The sequence below is a fragment of the Pelobates fuscus genome, chromosome 2 (assembly GCF_036172605.1).
Source record: "Pelobates fuscus isolate aPelFus1 chromosome 2, aPelFus1.pri, whole genome shotgun sequence".
Lineage (NCBI taxonomy): Eukaryota > Metazoa > Chordata > Amphibia > Anura > Pelobatidae > Pelobates > Pelobates fuscus.
Window position 1 is genome coordinate 392,380,417 of NC_086318.1, and position 19,165 is coordinate 392,399,581.

Genomic DNA, 19,165 nt, shown 5'->3' on the forward strand with positions numbered 1-19,165 from the left:
TAGTTATTATTTATTTTTAATTATTTAAAAATGAATCAACCATTGCTCTGAGAATGTAGGTCCATTAAATAGTATAGGTGTTTTTAATCCAGAATGTTTTCTTTTTTTTTTTTGAAAATCAAGTTAATCCAGAATGTTTTCCATTCAACTAAATGGCTCATCAAATAATCATTCTTAATTAAAGCGTAAGTGGCACATTTGGCATGAACCTTTTCGCTACAGAAATCATGTAGATGATTCCTAGGGTATATTCCCATACCCTGGGATCACGCATACACAATTTTAACAATTGCAAAATAAATGTGTTTATTGCAAACGAGTTTTGTTTGCAATTGCTGTGTTGCATTTGTCATTGGGACGATCTATAGATTTCCCTGCTCAGCCCTACTCTGATCACACAGCAGGTCTGTACCTTAGGCTGGGTGCTGACCACTGCCAATGCTCCCTCCCGACCATACAGGAGCATTTACAGAAGCAATCACATCGGTCTACAACAAGCCAATGGAGCAGACCTGCCTCACAGCAACTGGACTACCAGGGAAACAACAAACCACCGTGGAATCAACCAGACTACCAGGGAATGGGTTATTGCCCCCTCCCTGCAGACAATAAGTAGTTTTTTTAAGTGTGTTCATGTGTGCATGTATCCGTGTAGATGTATGTCTGTGCATATATTAGACATTAGAGTCTGTGTGTCCAAAGAGGTAACATGGCTTCACTATGTCCCATGCATACAATATGTATAGATATATAGAAACTATGAATATATGTGTGCTAATGTATACACGAGAGGATAATTACAGAATATGTGAGAAAAATACAGTTAGAAGAGTTAGATTTATTTTGTTCCAATTTGGTTAATTGGCTTTAAATATGCAGTTCTCAATGTAATGCTTAAACTATGGCAATATTGCTTTATAGATTTAAATTTTTTGTTATTGATGTTGAGAAATAAATCAATTATTAAATAAATGTAACTATTTTTCTCTGTTGAAGAATGAAGTATCTTCAAATAACAGCTTAAAACAAATGAACAAAAAAGTAATTGGAAAAAATGTAAAAATAAAGGTTAGTTTGCAGGACTACCTAAGAAGTCTCCTATTATTCACACAATTCAGGCGGGAATGAGCTCTGAAAGGTAGGGTAACTAACATTGCTTTGGCTTGCGTACAAACTTCATTCAAGGGAAATTAGTGTAACCAAACAAGAGGGATTTTGTAGCTTTGAAGCCTCTTTTGAGTAAACACACGCATGCTTCCATGAATATAGTCTTGTACATATGCCAAAAGTATTGGTACACTGGTTTGATCATTAGAGCACAAAGCAGAGAACATTTGCGTTTGAATAAGAGTTTTTTTTCTCGGTATATTTTACAATGCAACAATGTTTTACAAAGGAATGGTTAATGTTTCGATCTTATGTCAGGCTCAATTTAAAAATTCAGAAACATTGAGAATTTTATTAGCCATCTTAGTAGAGTCTTCATAACAAACAATTTAAAAAATGCCCGTTCTTTTTTCTTTTTAAATATATAAAATATTTACTAACATCGTTCAGCTTATTATATCATTCAAATATGTTCTTATTCATGTTATTGTTAAAAAAAAAATGTATCATCGTTAATTTATACGGCTTAATCTATTAAGGCAATCATAGTAGGAAAAACAAAATAATCTGCAAATTGTAAAACTTTAGTTAAATTGCTATTGAAATAAAGCAGAAATGTATTTTTTTGGATTGACTCAAATGTACAATAACAAATATAATGCATTCATTATAGTGCCTATCTTTTTAGAATAAACTTTGTGCTAAATCTTGTGAATACTTTTTAATCTTCTGCAACCTCTATCTGTAACCTAATGTATTTGGAAATTAAATAATTTAGCCACTAATAGATGTATATCTTTAAATGCCACATTTTGGAGTCATTTTAAAAACTGCTTAAAGCCATAGGAATCTATGAATTAAAATGTCATAACCAGTTTCAATTATTAATAGCCTTTCATTGCAATATGTAATAATAACTATCAAACTACAGGAATACGTCCTGTAGAGGTCAACTTTATGATTAATAGTGGCCTTTGTAATAGCAGTATTAGCCTATATAGTGTCAAATTAGACTTAAAAAAACCCAGACTTTTTATGTAATGGAAACACACGTTTACATTCTGGTATAGAACATTGAACATTCAACAATTTACCAATGTTGCAACAGTCATAAAATGGTATATTTAAGATGTGCATCCAATTACAATTAATATAAATGCACAGGAATACTTCCTAGTATCTATATGTGTTCAAACTAAGTCAGAATTTGAGTATAATGGAATATATTACATACACAATTATGTTGTGCCTTGGTGTATATTTTTGTTGTTAAATATTATACAAGTTGTTCAAAGCTCACTTCCAACTCACTTTTTATTTTAAAGCAAACTAGGCATATCAGTTTTCATGAAATGGTTGGAATACAATGACATAGAGGAAAACTGAAATGCAAGGCGCACAGCCAGATTACGTTTACCCAGGGCCCAAGGCAGAGTGCCGAAGGGGGGAGGAGGGTGGCCTTCATAGAGCCCTGTACTTTTTTTCTGTGGGTGGTGTGTGTCTTTACTGAGTGTTGTGTGTGTGAGATTGTATATAGTTTCAGTTTGTTATAATGTTATGAGTATGGAGATCTGTATGGGGGCTCAGTGTGCTGGTTCAGCGTTGTGTTTCTGGTGACTGAATTTTGTGTGTGTGTGTGTGTTTGTGTGTGAGTGCATGCGTGTAGGGGAGTGTGAATGTGCCTGAGTGTTGCATGTGTATGTTTTGTCCCACCCTTGCTTACCTTCCTTGTTGGTCCAGTGGAGAGTGAGGAGGATCACTGATTATACAGTTTAGGGTGAGCTGGATCTCTGGTGGTCCAGAGGGCGAGCTCGATCATCTGTACCAATATGAGATATAGACTACTTTAAGAGTGCCCTTGTGGTTCCAGAACTTAGTCAATGAATCATAGTGCCAGCTGTGGTTCTCATTGAGATGTGCTTAAGGATTACTGAACTGACATAAAAAGTGTGGGCACGGGGTGGAGACGGAGCCCCAAGCAGAGTAGACACATCGCTTGAACTCCTGCTCAACCTGACAATTTTTTAGGGATACTCCCGGTTATTCCTTTTCTCCTGACACCATGGCACTCTGCCCTGAATGGGGTGCTATAAAGAACCCACAGACACCTCACCAAGGCACTCAAGCCACCTAGAGATTGGGTTGGCACATTGTGGCCTACAAGCGGAGGGACTGGGGGAAAGCGGTCGATTTCCCCGCTCTTGTAGCTGCCATGCTGACCTAAATTGCTCCTAACCCCCCCCCCCCCCCGGACCGATGGGGGTTATCCCGGTCCCCTCTGGACTGTTACTGAAGGTGACACACCACCCTAGCCTGAACTTGACTGAAGGATCTAAAATCGAAGCTGGGCCTGCTCCGGCAGCACTGACTCTGACATGCGGAGTTCTTAGTGACTTCACTGAACGCACTCTGCTAAAATTGGAAGCAATCTTCTTGTGGTTTTGGGCCAAGCTGGATGAGAGATTGGTGGCTTCACCAACCCTGCAAACAAATAGGATCCATAAAGTTGAAACTCAGGAATCAGATGGGCCCCCTCCGGGTACAACACCCCAACAAGCTCCTACTACTCTTCTCTCATACCCACCTAGGCGGAGGGCCACCCAGCGCTTGACCCGGTCTCATTCACCATGCCATCTTCAGCCTGCCACCATCTGCACTACCTCTTGCACCCTTTGGGATAAACTTAATGTACAGAGGCCTACCTCCAATCCTGCAGTCCATGTCACAGCACCACAGGTCCAACCTGCTGGTCGTCACCGCCTACTTAAGTATAAATTTTTTAGAGGGGTGGACAGTGGTAGAAAGTAATTTATACTGATAGAAAGTAATTGTGTGAAAACATTTATTGCTGTAGCTTTTGGCCTCTGAGTTACTTCTATCACAGGTTCACTTCTTTTTATAGGTCAACGTGTTTTTCTTTAACTATTTTTGAATTGACTCTACATATTGATACTGTATCACAGAATATATATTAAAGGGACAGACTGACTTTCATATAACATTTTAGATATACCTTTGGCATAGTATCCCATAAGGCATAGTAGATATATGCTTAGAGCAACAAAAGCTTTTGAAAAGTAGTACTAAAGTATAATTTGTATTTATTTAATTTAAAAAAACCTAAAAAACTCCACATGATTTATGAATTTTGTTGCCATTAATGTATAAATTAACAACCGAAGTCTAGATCACTTCATTGGGTATAAACGTTTTCACCATCCTCGGTGCAAAGGGAATGTTGCAATGATAATAAACAAGAGACAGTTATATCTACATCTGTTCTTATGTATTTGTTCTTATTTAGCTATATCAACACATAAATAGAATCACAAAATAAAAATAAAGAACTAAAGGACCGTGTAGACTATATATGTGTTTAAAATACCCAATATTTATTCATACCCTCATTTTACATAGTACAAGTAGACCTCTTAATATACTTTATTTTTTGCATTATAGTCCCCAACTTGGGAGATGTATACACTAAAGCCATACAACAGTTCATTTACAAAATATGCTTGGTAAATAACGAGGCAGTGAAAGGTTAACTCTCCATTATTTCTATTCATCAAATGAATCCTAACAATTCTCTTTTTCCAGCTACGATACAACTGCATCTTGCAACATAAAGCTGTAGGTTTAAACAGTTCAGACAGATTATACTCTGAATCACCACAGAGCTATGTGTCTGTGTTAACATCTTAATCATTTATTGCAATGTTTCCCAAGGTTACCATACAATGACTTCTTTATAATAGCTAATGATGCCTCATAAGTATCTTTGCATGTTTTTGTCAAGAAAATAAGACAAAATGATTGCATCCCTTTCGCTCTACAATAGCTGCCTCTCGAGCATTCTCTCCCGGCATAAATACTGATCTCTAAATCAATGAGCAAACTGCTTATGCTATACTGAATACCCTGTCTTATGAGCTCTATTGCTTTCACGCTTTGCACTGCCAAGCCACAGTCTAAAAGCCCACAAGCCTTAGGAAAACTAGAATGCGGAACAATGTGTATCTTACCAATTCACTGTGTGCCATTTTTTAACATTGTCCTTGAAACCAGAGTACCGCAAAAGACAGTTTGAATGCAGAGGCTTAAGTTTGTTGCACCGATACTGATATTATGCCTGGTGATCTATTAAACTTCAGAGACGTTGATCCGTTGGGTTTAAAAGTTATCTGGGCTTGAAGCTTTAATAATAGATCTCGTCCTAGAAGCTGAACTGGACACTCCAGCATATATAGGAACTGGTGCTTAACCAAATGGCCTCCTAGAATACAAGTATGACTCCTGAGAATTGGTCTAGCAGCGCTTTTGCCAGTAGCTCCTATCATAATTATAGTCTTCCTGAAGGAGGAGCAACTAGGTTAGTTACCACAGAGTACTCAGCACCAGTGTCAATCATGAAAAATCTCCTCTTTCCCTCTATTGATACATCGACCATAGGCTGCACTTGGCTAAAGGGGGATGGAGCCCAGTCGGTATCAATAGTCTTCCATGACAGTGTCAGCCAGACTGACAAAATCTCTATCTTCTCTATCCCTTAATCTCTAGGTAGGGGAATAGTATACTACTGTCATTCCCTCCAAGACTTTCTCTATAGCCACCTCTGTAACCATCTCGTAACCTTCTCTCTTGTCTTATCTATAACTTGCTTGATATTCCCTCTGTGGGCAGTCACTTTTCCAATATCCTTCCTCTCTACAATACGCACAGTGATTCCTACTTCCTCCCTTACTCAGGCTATTCTCAACTCCTCTATTCACCTCCCTTCCCTGTCTCTCTACACTTATGATAGCTACAGCTAGCATATCTGCCTTCATCCTCATTTTACGTTCTTCCTCCTGCTTTGTTTCAATCTCCCTGTTCATATACACCTGAACTGTGATATGGACATTCCTACAAATCCCTTTAACTTTAGCAATTTTCTTTTGATATCACCTTGGGTCTGGCTGACAAATGCTGAGTTGTTCATTCGAGAGTTCTCAGGGGCCTCTGGATTAAAAGGAGTATATAAACTATATGACTCCAGCAATCTCTCATAGAAAGCATTAGGTTACTCGTCTGCTTTCGTAAAGGAATTATGGGTCTTCCAATTAAACAGATCAGTCATGGTGAACGGGACATAAACAAATACAGGGTCTGCCAACTGTAATTGACCATTAATATCAATGTGTGGGGGACCAGGGGTAAGATGCAGTGGCATTTGTAAATGTCAAAGTTGGAGGGCACCGGTCATTTGTCAGGTTAGGGTGGGACTTAGATAGGGTTGTTTAGTCATAGGTTCCGGTCGGGGAGTGGTGAGGTAGGTGGAAATGGATAAATTAATTTTACTGGTCAGTAACTTGGTTAACAAAATGTTTCGGACAGGGCTAGGAGGAGCCTGACCCTTAACCAAAAATGGTAAAAGTGTATTCCAGCGTCCTATACCATTGACCATTTCATCCAGTTGTATTTCAAAACTAATTTACTGTTACTAAAGGCACACAAGGCTCAGTAATTATAGTGTTATGTCAGTGGTTATGGTGTTTTCAGTGATTATGGTATTATCAGTGGTTATGGTGTTTTCAGTGGTTATGGTATTATCAGTGGTTATGGTATTATCAGTGGTTATGGTGTTTTCAGTGGTTATGGTATTATCAGTGGTTATGGTATTATCAGTGGTTATGGTGTTTTCAGTGATTATGGTATTATCAGTGGTTATGGTATTATCAGTGGTTATGGTATTTTCAGTGGTTATGGTATTATCAGTGGTTATGATATTTTCAGTGGTTATGGTATTTTCAGTGGTTATGGTGTTTTCAGTGGTTATGGTATTATCAGTGGTTATGGTATTATCAGTGGCTATGGTGTTTTCAGTGATTATGGTATTATCAGTGGTTATGGTATTTTCAGTGGTTATGGTATTATCAGTGGTTATGGTATTATCAGTGGTTATGGTGTTTTCAGTGGTTATGGTATTTTCAGTGGTTATGGTATTTTCAGTGGTTATGGTATTATCAGTGGTTATGGTATTATCAGTGGTTATGGTGTTTTGTAATTGCTGAGAATTATCTGATTTCAGTGGATTCAGTTACTGTTATTAAGAATTCTCCTCACAATTTTGACTGCTAATAATAAAACTGAATACAAAGAACCAGTTGGGGGGGTAGGTAGGCACAGAAAAAGGAGGGGACAGGCATCTGAGAGCCAGAGACAATTAGAGCACAGGGGGACATACCAGCTGCACCAGTTTTTGCTAAAGAATTTAGTTGAGGGATGGTCAGATGGGTCAGATTCCATTGGGGATGGACAGACCAGTTTTGATAACCATCTAGTAACACAAACTGTGTTAACAGTCAAAAACTGGTCATTCTACTACATAAGGTAGTCCCCAAAATCACACACATTATATCCCTTTTTAAAGTTATTTAGCATACATTCTAAGGGATCAACAATCTTTAAATTCCGGCGCTGCCATACTTAGCAACGGAGCGTCTAATTCAAAGAAACACAACAAACACACCTCCAACAGTCACACTCGTTTCCCTGGCAACAGCGCCATGTGGCACAGTTACTAGGTCAAACTCATACAACAAAACATACAGGGAATTCCCGTACACACACAGCTGTTACACCAGTCACTAAGTAACTAATATTATGCCCTTTGGCGAAACTATACAGTCACCCACGCTATAATTCTCTATATATGAATTACCCGTCTATAACACACCCCAGTAACATCGTCTTTTACAAATAGCGGTTACAGTACGGTTAGCATAAGTCAAAGCACAATTTAAGGTCACAATACAATTATTAGTGGTTATGGTGTTAAACATGCATTAGACGACAATGATTAGTACTTATATACAGTGTCAGTAAATATACAGGGTTATGGTACCGTGCACTATGATACAGCAACACACTATTAACACTCTCGCTAGACGGCTGAGCTCGCGCTATCTAACAAGATATACACTTTACTAAACAATCTTTAACACATTTACAATCCCAACTAAACTATTGGCCAGTACCTTGAATGGACTACCTAAAACTATATACACCCGTTTTGGTTAGCCACACTGCCCAAGCACCACATATAGCGAACTAGAGGACCGAATTTACACAGACGCCTCTTAGTCTATTACTCTATCAAAAATCTAGTGGGTTCCAAATTTACACGCCTTCCCACTTAGCCAAGATAGGTTGAGAGCTAGCGAACCGAATTTACACAGACGCCGCTTAGTCTCCCGGTCCCTCCGACCTAGCGAACGTAATATACACCCTAGAACGCTAGTCTAGACAAGACACCGGTGTCCGGCTAGGGCTATTTACACCTTACTAAAGAGCGTTCGATTGAGCGGTGCGCCTTCGCTCCTTCCCTCCGACAGAGGGGGCAGATTCCATACACAATTCAAACCCCTTATGGGCCTACCGCACAATCGGTATACCCCTAGTGGGTCCGCCGTCTAAAACAGCAGTCGTCTTACCTCCTCGTTCCTGAACCTGGGTTCACACTCATCGACGGGGACACCCCAGCACTTCTTACGTAGAGGCCGATGATCTCCTGGACAACAGACCAGTGGCGCCGAGACGAAGGGAGGTCCACGCAGAAGTTCAGGGGTGCAGCCGCAGAGAACGTGGGCAAAGATAGACCGTCTCACGCCTCTGCCTCTCAGCTACCGTTGAACGATGAGCTTCCCGGCCAATGCACCAAATGATACCGGAGAAACTGACGGAAGCCAAGCACAGAGAGATGGACACAGGTTTCTTCAGGAAGGAAGAGATTCTTTATTCGATTCACCGACCGGGGCTCAGAGGGACTTATGTCACCAAAATACAACAAGATCTGAGCCCAGAACTGACTGTGTAAATGCATGATATAGACATATAGCTCCTCCTATAGTTAACTCTACCCACATATATTCTTTACACAATCAGCTGAACAAAGCCTAACTTCCCTTACTTGTTAGACCACATGGCTCACCCAGAACAATGGAGGAGGGGGGAAGTGTTTTCAGTTTCTGTATTCCTGCATTTGCTCAATACGGTGTTGATTGTATCTTAGCTACGTGTAACTAACTAACTGATACAACATTTACACATATGCCACATGGCAATCTTGTCCTAGTAAATTTATTTTTACTGAGATTCCACCACACTAGTGCTGCTGTGCTTTGTCTGGGAGAGTGAGGTAGAGGGTATTTTAGAGAAACAGGCTTAAATTGAGCCAAGTAGTCTTTGTTAGTGAAGCAATGGCATGAAAAACGTTGTACATTTTTATGTTATAAAAAGGCTGACGTTTAACTGGGCTATGATGTCCAGGGTTCGGACGGCTAGGCTATCAAGGTTAGTGAGACATATGTACAGTGTGCTAGTGAGATGTGTTAGCTGAGACGGGATAAGTAAAAACAGGATTATATCTTGTGAGGATTGGGCTTGCAGTGTTAAGTGTGTGAGGCATGTTAGGCCTCCCAAGCAAGGGGGCAGTGTGAGATGTGTGGTGGCAGGCTGTCCTACTGCTAAAACAAATAGAAGGAAACATTACCACCGCCAGGTATGCAGCATATAAAAACTGTATAAGCATTTAATAAGTCCCGCTCTCACCCGGATGGGTGCTGGTATAATAATAAAAGTAGCTGCAACTTTCCCCCGGTACCATTCACGTGCTTGTGTAGGCAGTTCAGTCCGTGGCCCAGCATGGTGGGGGTCATGCTTGGGAGCGCGGGGTGCTCTAAGCCAGCTGTCATTGCTCATCCGATGCCAGCTCTCGGTGCCTGCCAGGTGCTCTGGGAGTAAAGACGTCCCCTCCAACTCCATGCCTGAGTTGGCTTCTGCGGGCCCTCTACCTGGGGACATGACAGTCCTGGGTCAGGTAGAGTCCTATGTTGTTTGCTGATGGTCTGCGACCAGCGTGGTTGAGGTGGTGGGGTGGTGGGGTGTACCTGCTTGGAGCTCTCTGCCCAGGTGGGCTTGTAGCGAGGGAGTGATCTGCTTGTGTTGTCGAGTGTTTCTGATGGGCTTTTCCCTTCCCCGGTTTAGTTAGCGGAGCTCGTGGTTGCTGTCTGTCTGCCGATCGCCGCCCAGCCTCCCCATGGGGGAGAGGGCCTGGGTAGCCTCAGGGTGCGTTTCCATGCTGCCCTGCGCTTGGATGGAGATCGCCCCTTGGGTGGCCCTGCTGCTCGTAGGGATACAGGCTTTGGTAGAGATCAATTGCGTGTCTGTGGCGGTGCCGGTGGTCGGAGCTTGTGCTCAAGTTGCTGCCAGAAGTTCTGGAAGTGTCTGTCCAGCTGAGTGAGTATGTCGCTGGAGTCACTGTTTGAAGGTAAGGGCCATGCTTCCTCCGCCATCTTGAGTAGGCCGCGTTTCAGTAGGCCTGTGTTTGTGGTTTGTCCACTTTGTCGTGCGTGAGCCAGCCCACTGGTGGGGACCGTGATAACCCCCACCGGTCCATGGGGGGGGGGGGGTGACGTGGTTGCGGTAAGGCTTCTGCCAGGTGTGCTCTCTGGGTTGGGTGATCGGCCGCTTACCCCAATTGCCGGGCACGTTAGGCCGCATGTCTCAGTCGAGTTGAGTGCTTATCAGACCGTTACACTCCGGGTCCAGAACTGTACCAGATGTTAGGGTGTCAGTCTGCAGCTGTATCAGGCTTTTTTCTTTGTTGCTTTTAGGCTAAGTAGCACCGATTACAGGCCTGATGAGCCAGAACTATTTGAAAGTGTGTCCAGCCATGTTGAGTGTTAGGCCCTGCCCCCTGAGTGTTAGGCCCCGCCCCTGAAACCTTTTTTAAATACATTTTCTTTAAAATCATTTGATAAGTTGTAACTTTTTGAACAAAACAAACAAACAATAAACCGTACAATTTGCTGCACAATTTGTTTGCTTGTTGTGTGCTCCTTATCTACTCCAGTGGCCTATCACCGTTGTTACTGTTGGTATGAGACCTGCGATGTGTGATCCTTAGCAAAACGTGTCTTTTACATTAAAAAAAAAAAAACCCTGTCAATCAGTGCACACATATTGGATATTTTTGCATGTGGTTTCTTTGTTTTTTTTTCTTTTGAAGAAGAACTTTATTTTTTATTGTTTCTTTGCTCACATCTGAGGAATAAGTCAATAATTGCTGTTAATTTGTTTGCTTATTTTTTTTTCTAATTACTGGTTTAAATGTAACATTGATTCTTTTATTTTTCAGGTCATTTGGAAAATGCCTCTTATACCAAATGGAGATATATTAAGCTATGAGATTTGCATGCCTGAACCTAAAATTACTATCATTAACACTATGTTGTTAAACTATACAGTGACAAATCTAATCCCTTACACTAACTATTCTGTAACCATCGTGGCTTGTTCTGGAGGTGATATCTATCATGGGGGCTGTACCGAAAGTTTACCTACATACGCAACCACTCATTCTGCACTCCCTCAAGGTATAAGCCCTTTGTCAGTGACACCAGTCAGTGAAACATGCATTGCTGTTTCCTGGCAAGCTCCTTCAAGGCCAAATGGACCTCAGTTAAGGTAATATATTGCAACAATATTTTTTGTAACCCATTTGAAATGTTTAAGATTGTATAGTGCCTTACAAACCTTTACCTTTATCCAGCAAGTTTAACACATTTCAAATTTCAAAGCACCTGTCAAAGTATAAAGGTTAAAGGAACTGTGTACTTGTTATAACAACTTCAGTTAGATGCCTACAGTAGTACCCTAGCTGTGCCCTAGCCTCAACATTGCAATGTTTTATTAGTTAGAAGGCTTGGAAGTACAGCTTCGAGCCATGCCTCTAAGCCCTCTGCATAGGAGATCTAGGACTGTTAATTCCCAGCTCTCATACCCAGGCATACAGTGAGCCATGTGTGCATGCACAGTGCTGTCACGGCTTGTCATAGAGAATCATTGCATTCACCGGATATTGGCATGCATACACCTCTGGTCCATAATTCTTCTCTATGAAGAGCACATATTAAATCAATATGGAGGCAAGGGGGGCAAGGAAGACTCAGGTCTGGGTAAAAGTGAGTAAAGTAATGTCTTTTTCTTTTTTTACAGTGCTCACTGTGGGGAGGTGCCCTGAAACTAACTAGGGACATTAAGACTACAGCGTTAGGAATGCAGATTTGTGTCCCTTTAAGGGACTAGCATTCAGCACTAATCGTCTTCCAGGATCATTCAGAATATTTGCCATAGATTTTTACTGTATGGGTTATCTATAATAACACATTTTGCAGGGAATGTTGAGGGAGAGCAAACCTTAGAGATGCAATAAGAAAGTAGCACCTTTGTACAGGAATAGGTATTGCCTCAGGTGATCAGTCAGGTGATAATCAAATACTGGCGACCCTGTGAAACAAGAAAGTTGTGATATTTTTAATAAAGAAAGGGCAGCTTCTAGAAAGTATTTAATCAAATCAAGCTGCTTTATCAGATAATACAAAGGTGGTGGTGGTGGGACTAACATTCTGCCATTCTAACAAAAATAACTTACCAGTGTCATAAAAATGCCCCTTTATATTATGTGCTTTTTTTTTTTTTTTTTTTTTTATTCTTTATTTTTGCATTTTTTTTTAAAATTTATTATATATTTTTGTTGTGCAGGTAGTTACAACAGTGCCTGTCTTGCCACAACAGCATTCACAGGCTCAATCAACAGTGTTAAACAGATATTGTGACATGTTTTGCTTGCACAGTTTTGGTATTTAATGTGAGAGTGTGTGAGGTTTTTCATGCTGTATATAGATTAGTTTGTGTAAGGTAAAGCTATAGTAACGTTAAGAACAAGCTATTCTGGGCGTCAACATAATCAGTAAGATTGGTCTTAAAGCTGAAGTGAGAGTGGGAGATTATCCTTGCCATCTACAGAATGGGTGAGCATGTGTAAGGCATAATATACTTATGATTAACAGTGTCCACTTTAGGGTTGTCAGAGTCCATGCTGCCGGTAAGCTTCATTATACGGGCTGGTGGGTGCGCGATATGCAGGCCTCAGCCAATTCCTCGTGCATACCATAGTGGGGGGTCGGGTTCCAGGCCGGCTTTGACAGTGCCCCTCTCCGATGTGCGGGAGCATGTGTTGCGTTGCTTGTGGTGCAGACGATGTTTGCAGCGTGACATTACCCCGTCCCTTAGGCTCCGGGCTGTAAAGGGAGCTAGCGCCCTCTGTCCGTGGATCCTCCTCCGTTGTGAGGCTGGATCGCAGGTCCCCGGGGTTTCCGGCTTGCGGTCTTCCCTGTGGGTGGTCGGACTGCAGCCTGGAGATTTCTCCAGTTGGGCCCCCAGCCCAGAAAGGGGACAGGTGTCCGCTGGTACACTGCAGGTAGGTTCTGTCTCGGAAGTGGTAGGCAGGGGTCCACGCTTAGCTATGCGGTCCCAGAAGGCGTTGCAGATAGCGTCGAACCGGGCCTCAAAGGCCTCCCTCCAGCTCTGATCCGTCTGGCTTGATGGGTCTTGCTGAGGTTGCACTGTGGCGGCCATCTTGAGGGTGTCGCGTGGCTCACCAAGATTTCCCGGTGCGGCCTCTAGGTTCTGGCGGTGTAGTGCTTGTTCCAGCGCCCTGTGCGGACCGGGATATCCCCCACCGGTCCAAAGGGGGGGGGGGGTAGGAAGTAGGAGGTTTGAGGTGTCTGTGAGCCTGTTCTCTAGTGAGGAGAGCGGCCGCCTCTCCCCGCTTCGATCCCTGGTAGGCCTCAGCAGGTTTTTAGGGTGCCCGGCTAGTGTCAGGCATGCTTCGGGTGTCAAAGGGTTCCCCCGGGTATCCCCTCCTCGTTTATTCTCCTCCAGAGAGTGGACGTGCCGGATTTCTGTTTTTTTTCCCCAAAAAAACAGCAGTTCTGGTCAGGAGCTTGGGTCCCGCACATCTGCTCAGCCTGGAAGCTAGGCTCCGCCCCATTATGTGCTTTTTTTGAAGTCTAACTTAATTTTCAAATTCCTTATGTCATTTTTGAGAACTGGTACAGAAAACTGAGCTGTATACTAAAGGCATGACCTAACATGACCTGACATTTATTCCTAAATATACATTTTGTATTATATTTCCATAAATCGATAATCTTATTTAAATGACATGTTTTACTATCATTGGCCAGCTGCTTGCTGACATTGCATAGTGTTGCCAAGTACTACACCCAAATACTTTTTTGCATGTAACATTTTCTCAAACTCAGCACAATTTATAACTTGTTAGTCTCTTTTCCCAACTTCATAACTTTAAATTTTTCTATGTTATTTTCTTATCTGTCTTGTTATGATACAGACCCTTAGTCTGTCTAACCCCAGAAGCAACATTATACTCTGACTTATATTATTTTTTATCTAATTTTGCAACGTGTCAAATGATGAGATGTGTTTTAAAGGGATTTTCTATATTCTTGATGAATGAAATCAAGGACTAGTAGACCAAAGATAGCTCTGTGGTACTCTATCTTTAAACCAGTTTTCAATTCAAGAGCATTTTTACTAAAGCATAATTTTTTTTATATTTGCATTAACCGTCTATGCCTCACCATGTCAAATGCTTTGGTAAAATCTAAATAGATAATATCCACTGCAAACCCATCCTGTATATTTTAATCAGGTCCTCGTAAAGACCAATTAACTAAATCTGGCACAAGCTGTCGCTCATAAAATCAACTTGACTCAATCTAATGAAATAGATGTTTATTTGAATTCCTTAATATTATCCTTTAATATCCATTCAAATAGTTTCTCCTCCACAGATGTCAAGCTTCCAGGTCTATAAACTGTGGGCTGATATTTTGATCCATTTTAATCATGGGCACTACATCTGCTCTATGCCAAACTCCTGGCACCACTCCAGAAAACAACTTTCCTGGAAAACCAAAAATACACTTGATTCCTTAGGTATATACATTTAGCCCTTAGCTTTTCCTACCTTAATTTAGCCAATTTTGTTGGTCTTCTAATTGTGCCTACAGAAACATCAGTTGATATTGACTATGGGTAATTAAAATTAGTTATTCTAGTTTCTGTATTCTAACTTGAGTTTTACAACTTCATTAAATAATTTATTGCTATTGAGAAAGTAAATTCAATTAAAATCCAACACCATATCAGTCTTCTCAACAGTGGGTGTATTTACATTGTATGTACGTGGCAATATTATTTGCCATATAAATTAATCTATCAGAGTTTATCTCTCTGGATTCTCTGAGTAACGTAGAAAGAAAAATGGAAATAGTGTGCAAGCTGCTACAACTCAAACTGACTTCATTGAGGTCCTTTAAGATTCACACAATGTTGGACCCTCGATGGCTATTTAAAAATATACACCAAACATTAAGTAGACTGCAAAGCTGGTATTTCCACGCAAGCATTTTATAATGGCCATCTACCAGCCAGTTTCTTCAACCTGGGTATTGTATTGTCTGTAAGGTCGCAGAAGCAGACTGGCTCCAATTAAACATAAGTGATCTCACCCCAGAATATTGGTGGAATTGTGTACAAACAAGGTACGTTTGTACTAAAATTGGCAGATAACCCTTAACGTAGGTGTGGATACAGCAGATATGGTGAGGTTAAATGGATTCCCCCCCAGAACTCTCCAACCTTAACCATACATAAAAAAGTTGCGACGGGTAGGAGGGGCACCTTTGTGGGTTGGGATAAAAGCGTGTTTGAAAAAGAAGACAGAATTCACACCAGGTTCTGTTCATAGAAACCGCACATATGCAGAGTGCTGTTACTGAGACTTTGTCACTGGTGTCCTGTTTCTGGGGACAAAGCAGAGACAACAGTCAGAATTAGGGCTTGATTTACATAACAGGTGCCTTTTTTATTTTTTTGCATTTCTGTGTATGTGTGTCAGTGTGTTTGTAGAGAGTGTGTGTGTGTGTGTTTGTAATAGTGTGGGTAGCAGCCTATGCAGAAGTGTATGTGTATAATAGTGTCTCTGTAGCAGTGTGTGTTTGTGTGGACAGTGCAGATAGCTCTATCTATGTATAACAGTTTAGGCAGCAATGTGAATAGCATTGTGTGTGTAAGAGTGTGAGTTGCAGTATGTGTAGCTTGACTACCAGGGGGTGTTCCTAAAATAATTCACTAAAGTGCTTATTTCTTTAGAATTTGGGCACTTTTATTGGTTGGGTCAAAGACGGGTATGGAATAAAGTCTGGAGTGTCTTAAGTACACATTTATCCATCGATATTGTTGTGTTTTATTATTTTTTCTTTGTTTCCTTTTTTGTGAGTACATACCTCTCATTGCAAATATGGGGTTTGATAACTGCTTGCAAAGCAAACAAAAAGGAAAAGTTAAAGGAACACAGCAACCACCATAATCACTACAGACCATTTGGTCTATGGGTCCCATGTTTAATGGGATTCTCCATAGATCTCCATGCTATGTTCTCACACTTATATGTGAATACAAAAGCGATGCGGCTCTTGACAGATGAAGTTGAAGAAAGAAAATAGCAGCACCTGGGAAGGGGAAATTTAAGTAAGTATTTTTACCCTTGGGCAAAAGGCATGCCAAGAGGAGATGTTGCCTTTGGGGTTCTTTGCAAAACATGCAAAAGCCCCTAATGGTGACAGAGCCAACATTTTTCAGAGGAACCTCGTTCTGCTATAGCTGTTAATCAACATGCATTTATTTAATGAGTCTAGCCACACTGTGAATTTACTGTGTCTCGTGTCAGTATTAAATAATATAGCATTTTATCTTATTTTAGCTATGGGTAGTTTTATTCATTTATTGTCAGAAGCCTAACGATTATTAGGTTTCTTAATAGTTTTTGTTTTCTTCACACATCATAATATATGATATTGCAATATTTATATATAGTAAACAAAATAATTCTATATTGCTTATGATTATTATAAAAGTCAACACACTAATCTAGCTCTTTTCAATTTTTTTTTTATCTGCGCATGAATAGCAGCAATCATTATTTGTATTAAATAGTGGTAAGAGAAAATTGATGAAGAATTGACTCCAAGTATAACCAGATTATTATATGAAGTTTATATGAGAAAAACAACATGGGTTGGCAGGATATGCTAATGTATGCCTTTAAAAATGACATTTTCAGTTACAAAATAACTTTTTAAACCTACACATGTTTATCTGAGTAATTTTGCAGCTGTAAAAACAAAATAATGTTTGAAAATGCCTGTTTTTGTTTAATAATATTAGTTGAGATAATCCAAGCGCTCTGCTTCTGTGTTAGATATGAACTCCTGAGACGTAAAATCCTGCAACCACTTGCATCAAATCCCCCTGAAGATTTAAATCTGTGGCAGAATATTTACTCAGGAACTCAATGGTTTTATGAAGATAAGGGTCTTAGCAGGTAAGATTACAAAACAGTAAAAAAAACAAAAAAAAAACAAATGCAAGCATTTCACTGGTATGTGTTCCGTGTTCTATGGTCAGAGCATTTTAACGGTTCTTGTGTTACAATATGCTGTGAAACAAACCGCGTACTATTTTACTTAATCATCTAAGAAAATACGATATTTCAGTAATAGGCAAAATATGTCGTAAGATTTTTAATAACCGATAGTTTCTATAGCTACAAAAAAAATAACAATCACAAATTTAAATTCTTGAATAATTAAATGACATAAAAAGAGCCATAGAAAAAGATCAAGTGTTGTTTTTCTGACAGTATTTGGATCACTAATTTGAAGAATTAACAAGATTAATAGATTGATACAGTAGAGAGGGAATATATAAACAAGAATGAAACCGAGAGAAAAAATTTATAGATTTATAGATGCAAAAGGTGCTTCCTCTGAAATAGCAGATAAAAACTCCCCAATTATAAGCAGATCGTCACATAGAGACCATCTAATTGGCTCAGCACAGCTTTTTACTGCATATGTGCCCTAGCCTCTGAAAAGCATTGGATTGGTTGAGAGCATTGATCTCGATAATCTCAGCCGATGTGGAGCGGCACATCGAAGACCAACTCTGCAAGGAAGAAAAGCTAACTAAACTTACCCTTATACCCCTTGCAGGGAGGGCCGGGTCACCTAAATGATGAATAGGGCACTATATATACATTTGTATTCCTAATACTACAGTGTTCCGTTAAGGACCAAGCTTTCGTTTGGTTGTTTTGTACTTAAGGACCAATGTAAATTTGACAAAAAAAAAAACACTTTTGTTTACAGTTTTCAAAGTAAAGATGTATACATAATTAGTGCAGCTTAAGAAAAGTAATTCAAAATAAATGATTTATTTGTCCTGATTCATAACGTGCATCATATAACTTGGATTTCAGTTTATTTTCGTTGTTAAGGGTCACAAAATACAAGGAGTACAATACAATTTCAATGTAAATTGATTTTATAATCTGTCTTCTATGTTTAACAGCCATCACAGAAAACTAAATTGCCACACAGAAGTGTATATTTATGTAAAGTATATATTTATGTAAGGTAGACGTTACAGGGTATTTACCTAAGGTTTTTTTTTACTTTTTTCCTAGACATTTAAGTTCCATTCTCTCTTAAAAAGTGAAGTAAACTTTTTTTTTTTATATACACCCACACATATATCAAGGTTTTTTTTCTATGTCTATTTTATTAATCTGAAGCGTGATAATCCTGTAGAAAACGTTGTTCAGGTACATTATCTGGGTACAGCGATACCCTTAATGTATGCCTTTAGCTCTATCCTGTGACACTATAGTGCCACATAAGAGACCTGACCATTTCAGTTTTTACAGTTAAAGTTTTGATAAATGGTTTGATGGACCTGTGTCTCATAGTGGGACAATATAGCAGTTTGACTGTTCACATTACCCCACAAAAGCCTTCCATTTGTGATAGCAGACACTCCAGGGTATCATATGGTGTATACTGTACGTTATTATGCAACCATTTTTTCACCTTTTAAAGTCAACATTTGTGGTGTTTTTGTTTGTTTCATTTTTATGGATATTAACATACATATTCCATTTTTGCATTGCATTTTGTAAATCTGACATGTGCCACTATAGTCAAACCATTCAAGTTATGCTCAATCTATGTTTCATTTTGGGGCAATGTAGCAGTTTAGTTGTTCAAACTACCCCATATTTGTGAAATAGACTCTTCATGGTATC

General features: G+C 39.9%; 1 protein-coding gene across 1 annotated transcript in view; it reads left to right on the top strand.

Annotated features, from left to right (window-relative positions):
* USH2A (usherin) overlaps positions 1–19,165 on the top strand; it is an 800,771-nt gene that overhangs the window by 535,804 nt on the left and 245,802 nt on the right. Inside the window, exons 42-43 of the mRNA XM_063441883.1 lie at positions 11,288–11,616; positions 17,282–17,404. Of these exons, the coding sequence (XP_063297953.1) occupies positions 11,288–11,616; positions 17,282–17,404 (452 nt within the window). The remainder of the gene's footprint in view (positions 1–11,287; positions 11,617–17,281; positions 17,405–19,165) is intronic.